Source organism: Lachnellula hyalina (genome assembly GCF_007821495.1).
Source record: "Lachnellula hyalina strain CBS 185.66 chromosome Unknown contig00119, whole genome shotgun sequence".
Lineage (NCBI taxonomy): Eukaryota > Fungi > Ascomycota > Leotiomycetes > Helotiales > Lachnaceae > Lachnellula > Lachnellula hyalina.
This window is the reverse complement of record NW_022157233.1, coordinates 60,767-73,825: the sequence shown is the minus strand read 5'-3', so window position 1 is coordinate 73,825 and position 13,059 is coordinate 60,767. Positions and strand designations below refer to the sequence as shown.

Below are 13,059 nucleotides of genomic sequence, written 5' to 3'. Positions count from 1 at the left end.
ACTATTTGGATGGACTACTGTATGGAGAGAATTCCTTAACCTCTACCTAAGAAATATTGTTATGATTCCTCATAAACAGGACTCGTACTATAATATGAAAATATATTGGCGATAATGCCTCCATACCCCTGACAATGACGAAGGTGGAAAAGGATGGCATAGACAGACTACCATAGGTTGGGCCGGCATACAGAGTGAACAGATTGAGGCACGCCTGAGCCCGTAGCCGCGACCAGTAGTAATGGCTCTGGTGGTTGAGCAAGAAATGCAATAATAGAAGGGATTCGAGAATCTAGAATTATACCGTTGAAGCGGAACTATTGACTGCAGTGACTCCACACCACAAAACAAGGCGATATCCCGAGCCAAGTAGGTTTGTTTATTTTGACCCCTCCATGCGATACAGTACTGTACTGTGCCAACCCAGCTAGAAAGACAAGGACAAGTACGAGACGAGACGAGTACAACAACGCGCAGCTCCGAACACCAAGGAAGCTTCTTTCTGGACACTTGCAACATCGACCGCGACTGGTCTCTTTGTTGGAAATTCCATCACTCGTACTACGTCCTTTTTCGAAAACCTAAAGGATATAAATCTCAACCGTTTTCTCCTGATAATCAACTGCCGCGGCATTCTCCACGCACGCATCCGAACCGTTTGCCTTAGGTACTGTACTGTACAGCTGGCTAGAGGTGGCTGAGTCCTACCTACACTACAGTACCATTTTGTCGCCCATCGTCTCCGCTCTCTCCTCACGTGTAGTGCGAACCCAAAAAATCCAATATTGGCATTCGAGACGCAACGCGAGTGATTTGCGACCAAAGCGCGTTGCGCATAATTCATGTGTTGGTCGCATATTGAATAGTTGAGCTGAGCTGAGCTGACCAGCTGTTTTACTGTTGACTACACTGCTCTCGCTAGCACATCTGATTCCAAATCCACAACACCATCATAATACCCCACTTCGCAGAAAGGACCACCAATCCCCCCTCCCCCCCCCCCTACGACAGCAACAGAGCAGAGCACATCGCGACGAGGAGAGACGCGCCACATAATCCGCCATCATGAATAACGACGACGACGCCCTCAGCTCGGTCTACAAGAAGATCGAGCGCGAGAGGGCCCTGCTCAATGCCGCAAACCAGATGAGGCAACAGACACAGAATGAGCAGGTCCGCTCGAGGATAGACACCCAGATACGCGAGGGGCGCCGGAACATCCAATATCTAGAGGAGAGAATGCAGGAGCTGCAGATGCGGAGGATGGGTCAAGGGGTGGACAATATGAATATAGGACCGAGCAGGACTCAAAGCTCGGGTCTCAGAAACGACAGAGATGGTCCACCTACCCCACCTCCAAAGGACTCGCGAGGAGGTTATATAGATGCGGGTCCAGACAGAGGAGGATATGGGACGCCAGAATATAGCCAGGTCGGAGGTCATGGTGATATGATGCCTCCCAGACACCCATACGCCCCTCCTGGACCTGACCAGAGCATGCCGAGAACACGCCCAAACTTTACAAAACTAGGTGCGTGATAATTCCCAGCTTCACATTACTATGTGCTAATCGCAATTTTCAGATCTCATCAAATATGATACCCCATATCTCGGCCCCCGCATCCAGCTTATGTTATCGCAACTGGAATTCAAGCTGAACGTTGAAAAGCAATATCTTAAAGGTATCGAGAAGATGGTCCAGCTATATCAGATGGAGGGCGATAGAAAAAGCAGGGCAGATGCTGCGGGTCGCAGAATTGAGAGCAATCAGAAGATTCAGCTCCTCAAGCAAGCGCTCAAGAGATACGAGGACCTTCACATTGACATGGAAAGCACCGCGGATGCACCAGATGGTAAAACTTCCTTCTACCTTTATCCTAGCAAACAACACTAATAATCAATCTGCAGATGACAGTATAAATATGCCAAATATGCGGAAGCCTTTGACTGGACTCCTCTCCATTCGGATTCATGCGGTCAAGGACGTCGATCATGCTACCACCGGTCGATTTGCTAGAGGTCCTGAGACATTTGTTGCTGTAAAGGTCGAAGACAATGTTGTAGCACGTACTAGAACTTCCAGGACTGATAGATGGGACAACGAGTATCACAATCTAAACGTGGACAAGGCGAACGAGATCGAGTTGACGGTCTACGACAAACCCAGCGATCACCCACTTCCAATTGGTCTCTTGTGGGTTAGAATATCCGATATCGTGGAAGAGATGCGTCGCAAGAAGATCGAGGCTGAGATCAACAGCTCTGGTTGGGTCTCTGCAGACAGAATGGGCAGTGGCTCCGCACCTGGTGCACCACCACCCGCACAGTTTCCTTCGCAGACATCATTCGGTGGCCCACCCCAGAGTGCGGGTGCAGGTGCAGCAGGAAATCCTGTATTAGGAGTGGGGGGAAGTGTGGTTGCACCACAACCTATAGATGCCTGGTTTGCACTCGAGCCCACAGGTGCTGTGCATCTTACCATAAGTTTTACCAAGCAAGCAAAAGACCGCCGGCCCTTCGATGCCGGACTCAACAGAAAGGGTGCTATTCGACAACGGAAAGAAGAAGTGCATGAAATGTACGGTCACAAGTTCGTGTCACAGCAGTTCTATAACATCATGCGCTGTGCTCTCTGCGGCGAATTTCTCAAATACTCCGCTGGCATGCAGTGCGAGGACTGCAAATATACTTGTCACACCAAGTGCTATCCCAGTGTGGTCACTAAGTGTATAAGCAAATCCAACGCAGAGACAGATCCGGACGAGGAGAAGATCAACCATCGGATTCCCCATCGTTTCGAGAAGTTCTCGAATATGAGCGCAAATTGGTGCTGTCACTGTGGTTATATCTTACCATTCGGAAAGAAGAATTGTCGCAAATGTTCCGGTAAGTTCTCATCTATCATGAATAACGGGTTCTCCAGCTAATGATTCGCAGAATGTGGTCTTACGTGTCATGCAGGATGCGTGCACCTTGTTCCGGATTTCTGTGGTATGTCAATGGCTGTGGCCAATACAATTCTCGATGGTATCAGGAATCAGAAACGACGGCAGACATCCCAACCATCCATGAGTGGTCGTACTCTAAGGCCGCAATCTCAAAAGCCAACTTCTCCTCAAGAACAGCAAGGACAATTCAACGATCCTCGTGCTTCATATGGCTCTCAAGAACAAGTCCGACCTCCCAGGGCTCAATCTTATGGGCCTACTTCTGCTTCGTCTCCCGAGGCAGCAGAAGCTGCAAAGGCGATGTATGCCCAACAACAAGGGCAAACATCACCAGGAAGACCCGCCGGACCAGACAGAACTTCTTCGGCCTCTGCCGCTGCCGCTGCAGCCGCTGCAATGTCAGGAACCGGGCAACGATCATCGTCTCAAAGGGATCCTTACAATAGATCGTCAACTGACTACCGTCCTACTGCCACTGGTTATCCACCTCGCCTCGAGTCTCATCCCGAAGATGGGTATGGCGCACCTCCTAAGCCGCAAGCTTCCGCTCAATCAAGCTACAACCCAGCGGCGTATGCTCAAGTTAGTGGTTATCCTACGCAACCTCTCAACCAACCACAAGTACAGCCGATTCAACAATCGCCAACTGCTGCACTGTATGGGCCAAATTCTCAAGTACAGCAAGAACCAGCTCCTGTTGCCCAGCCCGCTGCTGTGATTCAGCGGAAAGCCCCTCCTCCAGTGGACGAGGCTAGCAAAACAACCCCCCGCATTGGTCTTGACCATTTCAATTTCCTCGCTGTCCTTGGTAAAGGTAACTTTGGTAAAGTCATGCTTGCGGAAGCGAAGCAGTCGAAGCAACTATATGCCATCAAGGTCCTTAAGAAGGAGTTCATCATCGAGAACGATGAAGTTGAGAGTACTCGATCGGAGAAGAGAGTGTTCTTGATTGCCAATAAGGAACGCCATCCATTCTTACTAAGCCTTCATGCATGTTTCCAAACGGAAACGAGAGTTTACTTCGTTATGGAGTACATCAGTGGTGGAGATCTTATGCTGCATATTCAACGTGGTCAATTTGGCACAAAACGTGCACAGTAAGTTATGGTGTTTCCTTGTTTTGAAGTTATACTAAGCAATTTACGCAGATTTTATGCCGCAGAGGTCTGCCTAGCATTGAAATACTTCCATGAAAATGGTGTAATATACCGTGATTTGAAGTTGGACAACATCATGTTGACACTAGACGGACATATTAAAGTTGCCGATTACGGTCTTTGTAAGGAAGATATGTGGTACGGGTCAACGACAAGTACTTTCTGTGGTACACCTGAATTTATGGCTCCTGAGGTAAGCTCCACTTCCGCCTGTTAGAACAATAACAGCTAACTTTGCAAAGATCTTGCTGGACAAGAAATACGGCCGCGCTGTCGATTGGTGGGCATTCGGTGTTCTCATCTACCAAATGCTGCTTCAACAGTCTCCCTTCCGAGGTGAAGATGAGGACGAAATATATGACGCCATCCTTGCGGATGAGCCCCTATACCCCATCCACATGCCTCGTGACTCAGTATCGATCCTGCAAAAGCTCCTCACTCGAGAACCAGAGCAGCGTCTTGGAAGCGGACCGACTGATGCTCAAGAGATTATGAGTCAACCATTTTTCAGAAATATCAATTGGGACGATGTGTATCACAAGAGAATCCAGCCTCCATTCCAACCTCAGATTACTAGCGCTACGGATACAAGCAATTTTGACACTGAGTTTACGAGCGTCACTCCGGTGCTGACACCTGTACAGTCTGGTAAGTCTCTTCGCCCTCTTCATGTTCTCGTATGTAGACTAATATTCCCGTAGTGTTATCCCAAGCCATGCAAGAAGAATTCCGCGGCTTCTCCTACTCGGTCGATTTCGTCTGAAGCCTCATCACAAGGGCGAGCCATTAATACACAGACCGCCAGCTATGGCCATGACTTTCGGGCAAGTAACACAAACACCCACTCACTGTACGAAAGCAGAAACTCATTCGTTTATGCTAGGCTATCATGAAAGAAATCAAGGGAAGGCAATTGTCTGCGTTTGGTTGAGCGGGCAGTGAACGAAACAAATGAACGAACGAAAAGTCATGATTCCCACTTCACTTCTAGATTTATTTGGGTGGGCAGGAGGGATATTTACGAAGGGAGGGGAGGGGAGGGGGGCTCGGTGGTGGATTGGAACGATGGGATCGGGGTAGGATGGAAGGGAGGGATGGGCGGATGGGAGGGGATGTTCTTTATACTTCGGATTAGTGGCTCATAGGCCTTTCTTCTTAATAGATCATTGAAACTTTTTTGATAATTCTGTAGGGTGTTGTGTTTTAGTATCTATCTATTGATCGGTACGAGATACTTCCCCCTTCCTTATGATAATACTAGATGGAGTCCAGTTAATTTACAGTACCCCTTCATATCCCATCTTACCTTGTAATGTAAAGAACGTTTCATACAACCTTCATTCGCATTGCATCATATCACATTGCCCCTAAACGCCAAATGAAACATGCCGACCGACCATACAAAAACCTTGCAGCTTATAGAAAGAAAGAAGGCTTTCCTTTCTGTCTGTCTGTCTGCTAGTTCATCCATGTTTCCTTCACTTATTGGTTGGTTGGTTTCTAGGACGGTGCTAGATAGTTGGGGGGGTGTGTACTATATGTAGGTATTAACGTTATATTAAATGACTTGATACGTCTGCTTAAGGCTCGAAATTGGAACAATCTAGCAATCTGACTCTGAATTGCATCCTCCCGCAGTGCTTTTCCTCGCTACCAGGTCCCCCCCCCCCCACACCCCCAACATCACTATCGTCCTATCATCGTCTTTAAGTTTATTCTCCATTTCCGAAGCCGTTATCTGTTCCAGCTCAAGTGCTTCACGTCGATACTTTCTGATCTATAACGGAAACAGGCGTTGTCGCATCACTCAATATAGCCCAGATCGCGGAATGCCCTGTTCAAGATCTCTCGTACTGTTTTCTCCTTTCGCAGGGTGTATTCATTCATTGACTCGCCTGCTGCTTCGGAAGCTGCAGCACACTCACGTTTGACTGTCGCATATAGCTGCAGGTCCTCTGGGGACTTTGAGAGCCATTCGCGGAAAATCCGGTGCCTCTCGACCTCAGGGCAATCCGGCCCAAAGACGTGGAGATGGATAGGATATGCACCAGGGCGGTCTCCTTGGTCAACAAAAAAGCGAGTTTGATGCCAGTCCGGCTGACGCAGGAGGAATAGGAAGCCCAAGCGCTCGAGAGCCTCAACGTAAGAGTCCTCGTCCTTGATGTCCTTTACGACCAGATCGATGTCGATAATATCCTTTGCCGGCAGACCTGAAATACTGGTGGATCCGAAATGAAGAATGGCGACCGCGGTCGAGCCTAGTACAGCTTCAATCCGGGCTTTGGTGTCTGAGAATCGTTGCGGCCACGCCGGATTGGGCTCGACGATGACTATCTTTACTCTAGACTTGCGCTTGTTCACCCTTTCTATAGAACTTCCATCTGTAACGTAATCCCTGACAATGTCCTCGGGAGAAAGTGGCATCGTGAGTTATTTCTTTGCACGTGTGCCGAGCAGTACTGTACTGGGCAAGATCATGTAAGTCGCTCTGGGTGGAAGCCCTGCGTAGGAAACCTTGAATCACGAAAAACGGCGGTACGTTTTGTCTCGTTATACTCGTGGGGTGTCTCGGCACACAGGGATAGACGTTAGTTACGTACGCATTTTAATTCTTTTTTTCAATCAAGATCTACGGTCTATAACTGTAGCTACAGCGAGCGTATAACGCTTCGAAAGCATAAAACGGGTCGTAGCTATTGTATTATTTTCTTTACTTTCCTTTACTCCATTTCAATGGTACCGGGGGGTTTGCTGGTCAAGTCATACTCAACGCGACAGATGCCATCAACCTCGTTCACGATGCGCGTGGAAACGCGCTCGAGGAAATCCCAGTCGAATCTGAAGATATTCGCCGTCATGAAATCGGTGGTTTGGACGGCCTGTTGAGGTTGTCGAGTTAGTTACTGTCTGTTCAAGAGGAAATTTGGGATGGGAGTTTGCAAGCTTCCGCGCTCCCTCGGTATTTCACAGATTTATCTTATCGAGATGCAAATAATAGTCTTGTTGGGACAAAACATAATAAAGGAAATGCTCAAATAATCACTTACCCGTAACGAAATCACCTGCTGATGCACACGCTTATCACCCATGACACCCACTGCCTTCACCGGCAACAAGGCGGCGAATGCCTGGCTGATTTGATCGTACAGGCCTGCGGCTTTGATCTCTTCGATGAAGATGTAATCTGCCTTTCTGGCGATGGCGACTTGTTCCCGTGTTACTTCTCCTAGGACGCGGATGGCGATGCCGGGGCCGGGGAATGGGTGGCGCATTATCAAATCGTGGGGGATACCGAGCTTGCGGCCCATTTCACGAACTTCGTCTTTGAAGAGTTCGCGAAGGGGCTCGATGAGTTTGAGACCTTGGCCGTTCATCATTCGTTCCGGAAGACCTCCGACGTTGTGGTGGGTCTTGATGGTTTGCGACGGACCTTTGAAGGAGATGCTTTCAATTACATCTGGGTAGAGAGTTCCTTGCAAGAAGAACTCGATCTTTCCGGCTTTAGGCGAGTCTGCGGCTGCTTTTTCAATCTTAAGTGCCTCGGCTTCAAATACATCGATGAAGGTGCCTCCGATGAATTTGCGTTTGGCTTCAGGGTTGTCCGTAATGCCTTTGAGACCGTCCAGGAAGAGGTCTGAAGCGTCGACCACGGTAAGGTTGATACCCAAGTGTTCAGTCAAGGTCTTCTTGACTTGCTCGCACTCGTTGAGGCGCATGCAGCCGTTGTCGACGAGGACAGCATGGAACCGGTCTCCAATGGCCTCGTGCATAAGTTTGGCCGCGACTGTGGAATCAACACCTCCACTAACAGCTCCCAAGACTTGTCCTTTCTCTCCCACCAACGCTCGAATCCTAGCAAGTTCCTTGTCCACAAACTTGTCCATGGTCCAGTCTTGCTTTGCCTTGCATATTCCAACCGCAAAGTTTTCCAGCAACTTGATTCCTCGGGGTGTATGAGTAACCTCTGGGTGGAATTGAATTCCATATACTGGCTTAGTTTCGTGCGCAATACCTGCAAACGGGGCGTTTTTCGTAGTCGCAATAATGTGGAAGGAAGGAGGAAGCGCTGCCAGCTTGTCGCCGTGAGACATCCAGACCTTGAGATCATCCTCCAAATCCTTAAATAACAAGTCTACGTGACCGTCGAACCTCTTTGCTTTCAATTCGGAATGGCCAAATTCTCTCTCTGTTCCTGCAACCACATTCTTGCCGTTATGCCATGCTATCTCCTGTAAACCATAACATATTCCAAGTATAGGGACTCCTAGTTCGAATATGGCTGGGTCGACGTGCGGTGCATCATCGTCGTAGACAGAATAGGGACCACCGGACAAGATAATGCCTTTTGGTTTCCAGGAAAGATCTTCTATCTTCTGAGTGCACGGTAGCATCTCAGAGTAGACATTGAGTTCACGCAAGCGTCGTGTAATGAGGTGAGTGTATTGGGAACTGGGATTTTTCTGTCAGGTCTGACTGAGACGCTTTTGATAGAGTAGACGCGTTTTGATTAGGAAATCTACTAACCCAAAATCCAATGTCAGAATAGTATCAAAGGACTTGTGAGGCTCATCGGGGAGCACACCGTTGTTCGCCATACTTTCGATATTTTGGAGATTTTATGTCGAACATGACTCCAACCAGCATTGAGGGGATAGAGGGGTGCAAATTTTGGCGGGGCGTCGGGTTTTCTTCGGTCAGGGGCAAGGCTGATATTTCGCTTGAAGCGCGCTAAATAGCGGGGGGTTGAAGTGAAGTCGCAGTCGCATTAAAATAAAAGAGTCGTCCACTTTGAGTCACACGCGACGCACTTTTCCATAAACACGATTTCTTTTGATTGCTCCATCTGTCAATCGCAAAGATGGCGGACAACGCTGAGGGTCCCTCCAAAAGTGCCCTTAAAAAGGCAGAAAAGCAAGCCAAACAGGCCGCTGAGAAAGCCGCAAAAGCAGCAAAACAAGCAGCCCTTCCTATTGTGGGAGGCAAGAAGTCGGAGGACATAATCGGTATGACAGTCACCAAGGTGGGCAACTTTTCGGCCTGGTATCAGGAGGTCGTTATCAAGGCAGAGATGATCGAGTATTACAATGAAATCGCTGGCTTCTTTATCTTGCGTCCTACTTCCATGTTCATCTGGGCGGAAATCCGAAAGTGGTTCCAAGAGCGAATTGAGTTACTGGGCGTGGAGGAGACAAGCTTCCCTATGTTCTTATCCGCCAAGTCACTAGAGAAGGAGAAGGATCATGTCGAGGGCTTTGCTCCTGAGCTTGCTTGGGTTACCAAAGCGCAAGTTCACCTGCCCTTATCTGCACAGGTTCAAAGCTGACATTTTACTTGCAGTGGAGATAAAGACCTCGAAGTCCCAGTCGCCGTTCGTCCTACCTCTGAAGCTGTCATGTACCCTTACTATTCAAAGTGGATTCGAAGTCATCGCGACCTTCCCTTCCGACTCAACCAATGGAACAGTGTCGTCCGGTGGGAGGCCAAGCAGACAACACCATTCTTACGAGCCAGAGAGTTTCTGTGGCAAGAGGGACATACTGCGCATCTGACAGAGGAACTGGCTGGTGTGGAAGTTCTAGAGATTCTTGAGCTCTACGCTGGAGTCTATGAGCAATTGCTTGCGGTTCCTGTTGTGCGAGGCCGTAAGACTGAAAAGGAGAAGTTCGCAGGAGGATACTACACTACAACTGTTGAAGGCTACATCCCCTCCAATGGCCGTGGTATTCAAGGTGGAACATCTCATTGTTTGGGCCAAAATTTCAGCAAAATGTTCGACATCAAAATCGAGGATCCCAATCCAAAGGAAGGCGAGAAGGCCAAGCATCTCCACGTTTGGCAAAACTCTTGGGGTCTCTCAACGCGTGTTATTGGTGTTATGGTCATGATTCACGGTGATGACAAAGGTCTTGTTCTTCCCCCAAGAATCGCCAAGCTACAAGCTATCATCATCCCCGTCGGCATCAACAAGAATACCTCTCCAGAGGACAAGAAGAAGCACTACGACGACTTACAAGACATCAAGGATACTCTTAAGAAGGCAGGAGTACGCTCTGATTATGACATCCGCGATGGCTACACTCCGGGCTGGAAGTTCAGTGATTGGGAGCTGAAGGGTGTCCCCCTCCGCCTCGAATACGGTCCCAAGGATGCCGCCCAAAAAGTCATCTCTTTTGCCCGCCGAGATACTGGTGAAAAGGGTACCATCGACATCGCCTCTCTCTCAACCGAGATCCCCACACTTCTCGAGAAGATCCAGAGCGACATGTACACCAAAGCCGAAGCCTCGTTCCGCGCCCACCGTATCAACATTACGAATTGGGAGGAGGTAGTTCCATCATTGGATGCGAAGAACGTAGTGTTGATTCCTCACTGCCTGGCCGAGAAGTGCGAAGACAAGATCAAGGACCTAACGGCAGGAAAGGCGGACGAGCAGGAGGGACCTGCTGAGCTGAAGGCTCCTTCAATGGGAATGAAGAGTCTCTGTATTCCATTTGAGCAGCCTGCTGGGATTGAGAAGGGTGTTACGAAGTGTCTGAATCCTGAGTGTGGTGCGTTGGCCGAGCAGTGGTGCATGTTTGGCCGGAGTTACTAGTTTTGAGAAGTATCCGGAGGCTGCGACCATTATGAGGGCATGTCATTATGAGATATCCAAGCAAAAATAATGAGAAATGAGCAACCGATAGAATCTTTGTAAACTCACATACCTGTGGCCTCTTGTGAGGAGTCAGTCCTATAAGAAGCTCTTGCTGGGCCTTACAACCTATAATGTCAGAGGGAAATCGTACTCGATAGAAGCGGTACCAGTTGTGAGACCTTCTAATAGTCCACGCAGCTACTAAAGAAACCCCAAAGTAGTGCTACTTCCTTTTTAGTCCAGGATGAGTGAGCGGTTCAGGTCACATGACCCCGACGAGCTCACTAGCGCCGAAGAAGCTCCTCTGCGCGTCGCGCCGCCTGGAAATATTTGGATGAGGCAGTCTAAAAAGTTCAGCCAGCATCAACACCAGCAAAACAAAATGGGATCCCTTTTCGAACAACCGCGAAATGCCGGAACTCTGTGTAAGGCGTGCCTGGCCCAAAAGGTCGTTTTCTTAGCTAACAAAATGCAGTCCTCGGCGGCCAGAAAATTAGTGGTTCAGATATCCGTGACCAGAATGGTATGCATAGTCTTTGAAATATACATTACGGACGCAAGCTAACCTCTGGCATAGTTCTTGCTACTCAAGCTATCGCGAATGTTGTCAAGAGCTCATTTGGACCCAGCGGCCTGGATAAGATGATGGTGGATGATATAGGAGTAAGCTATTGTAGCTTTCCAAAAGAGATATCAGCATGCTAATATTTCCTAGGATGTCACAGTTACGAACGATGGCGCAACTATTCTTAGTTTACTAGATGTCGAGCACCCAGCGGGTAAGATCTTGGTAGATTTGGCACAACAACAAGACAAGGAGGTTGGTGATGGAACAACATCTGTGGTTATTATTGCAGCAGAGCTACTGCGAAGAGCCAACGAACTTATGAAGAACCGAATACACCCTACGACTATCATCACCGGCTACCGTCTCGCTCTGCGCGAAGCTGTCAAATACATGCACGAGAACATCAGTGTGAAGGTTGATCAGCTAGGCCGCGAGTCCCTCATCAATATTGCCCAAACTTCCATGTCAAGCAAGATTATCGGCTCGGACTCGGAGTTCTTTTCCAACATGGTGGTTGATGCGATGCAAGCAGTCAAGTCGACGAATAACAGAGGGGAGATCAAGTATCCAGTGAAGGCAGTCAACATTCTCAAGGCACACGGAAAGGGAGCTTTAGAGTCTATTCTTGTTAAGGGTTACGCATTAAATTGCACAGTTGCTTCGCAGGCCATGAAGACAAAGGTCACCGATGCAAAGATCGCTGTCCTCGACATGAACTTGCAAAAGGAGAGAATGAAGCTTGGCGTACACATCACAATCGATGATCCTCAGCAACTGGAGCAAATCAGACAACGTGAGGCTGGTATTGTCATGGACAGAGTTGAGATGATTTTGAAGGCTGGAGCAAATGTTGTTCTAACTACCAAGGGTATTGATGATCTAGTTCTAAAGCTGTTCATTGAAAAGGGAGCTATGGCCGTCCGAAGATGCAAAAAGGAGGATCTCCGAAGAATAGCCAAGGCAACTGGCGCTACCCTGATTAGCTCGCTGTCAGACTTGAACGGAGACGAGAAGTTTGAGGCTTCTTCATTAGGACACGCCGAGGAAGTTGTTCAGGAGAGAATCTCAGATGATGAGTGTATCCTGGTCAAGGGCACCAAAGTCCACACCTCGGCCTCCATCATCCTCCGAGGGCCCAACGACTACCAACTCGACGAGATGGAGAGATCGGTCCATGACTCGCTGTGCGCTGTCAAGCGAACCCTCGAGAGTGGAAGCATCGTACCCGGTGGCGGAGCAGTCGAGACTGCCCTTCACATCTACCTTGAAGAATTCGCTGGCACCGTTGGCTCCCGCGAGCAACTCGCCATCGGCGAGTTCGCGCAGTCTCTCCTTGTCATCCCCAAAACCCTCGCCGTCAACGCCGCCAAGGACTCCTCTGAGCTCGTAGCCCAGTTGCGGTCCCGCCACGCCCTATCTCAACGTATCCAAGACGGCGATGCCAACGAGGACGAGAAGACCATTGCCAAGAAGAAGAACTACAAGAACTACGGTCTGGATCTGACCAAGGGCAAGGTTGTGGATGAGATCAAGGCAGGTGTTTTGGAGCCGAGTATGAGCAAGATTAGGCAGTTGAAATCGGCGGTTGAAGCTTGTATTTCGATCATGAGGATAGATACGCTTATCAAGCTCGATCCTGAACAGCGGGGCGAGCAGGACGATGGACATGGCCATTGATGAGTGAAGCGGGGGGCGGGGGCGGGTTGATGCTGTAATATTATGCACTAGATATGTAAAGCATTGCCCGTAGAG

General features: G+C 48.9%; 5 protein-coding genes across 5 annotated transcripts; 3 read left to right on the top strand and 2 right to left on the bottom strand.

The window, feature by feature from the left end:
- Window positions 1-1,065: 1,065 nt before the first annotated feature.
- Window positions 1,066-4,868, top strand: LHYA1_G005643 (Protein kinase C-like; the record flags this gene model as incomplete). The annotated part of the gene is made up of 7 exons (XM_031150587.1): window positions 1,066-1,531; window positions 1,584-1,853; window positions 1,909-2,886; window positions 2,938-4,045; window positions 4,097-4,298; window positions 4,348-4,753; window positions 4,807-4,868. The coding sequence occupies 7 exons, from the start codon at window positions 1,066-1,068 to the stop codon at window positions 4,866-4,868; spliced, it is 3,492 nt and encodes a 1,163-aa protein (XP_031003538.1).
- Window positions 4,869-5,908: 1,040 nt separating this feature from the next.
- On the bottom strand, window positions 5,909-6,529 carry LHYA1_G005642 (UPF0157 protein; the record flags this gene model as incomplete). The annotated part of the gene is made up of 2 exons (XM_031150586.1): window positions 5,909-6,435; window positions 6,481-6,529. The coding sequence occupies 2 exons, from the start codon at window positions 6,527-6,529 to the stop codon at window positions 5,909-5,911; spliced, it is 576 nt and encodes a 191-aa protein (XP_031003539.1).
- A 296-nt stretch (window positions 6,530-6,825) lies between these two features.
- gua1 (GMP synthase [glutamine-hydrolyzing]) lies at window positions 6,826-8,700 on the bottom strand (the record flags this gene model as incomplete). Its single annotated transcript, XM_031150585.1, has 3 exons — window positions 6,826-6,984; window positions 7,153-8,554; window positions 8,630-8,700. The coding sequence occupies 3 exons, from the start codon at window positions 8,698-8,700 to the stop codon at window positions 6,826-6,828; spliced, it is 1,632 nt and encodes a 543-aa protein (XP_031003536.1).
- Window positions 8,701-8,963: 263 nt separating this feature from the next.
- Window positions 8,964-10,697, top strand: YHR020W (putative proline--tRNA ligase; the record flags this gene model as incomplete). The annotated part of the gene is given in 3 exon segments (XM_031150584.1): window positions 8,964-9,377; window positions 9,394-9,416; window positions 9,443-10,697. The coding sequence occupies 3 exon segments, from the start codon at window positions 8,964-8,966 to the stop codon at window positions 10,695-10,697; spliced, it is 1,692 nt and encodes a 563-aa protein (XP_031003537.1).
- Window positions 10,698-10,983: 286 nt separating this feature from the next.
- Window positions 10,984-12,984, top strand: cct1 (T-complex protein subunit alpha; the record flags this gene model as incomplete). Its single annotated transcript, XM_031150583.1, has 4 exons — window positions 10,984-11,164; window positions 11,215-11,262; window positions 11,317-11,402; window positions 11,455-12,984. The coding sequence occupies 4 exons, from the start codon at window positions 10,984-10,986 to the stop codon at window positions 12,982-12,984; spliced, it is 1,845 nt and encodes a 614-aa protein (XP_031003522.1).
- Window positions 12,985-13,059: the final 75 nt, after the last annotated feature.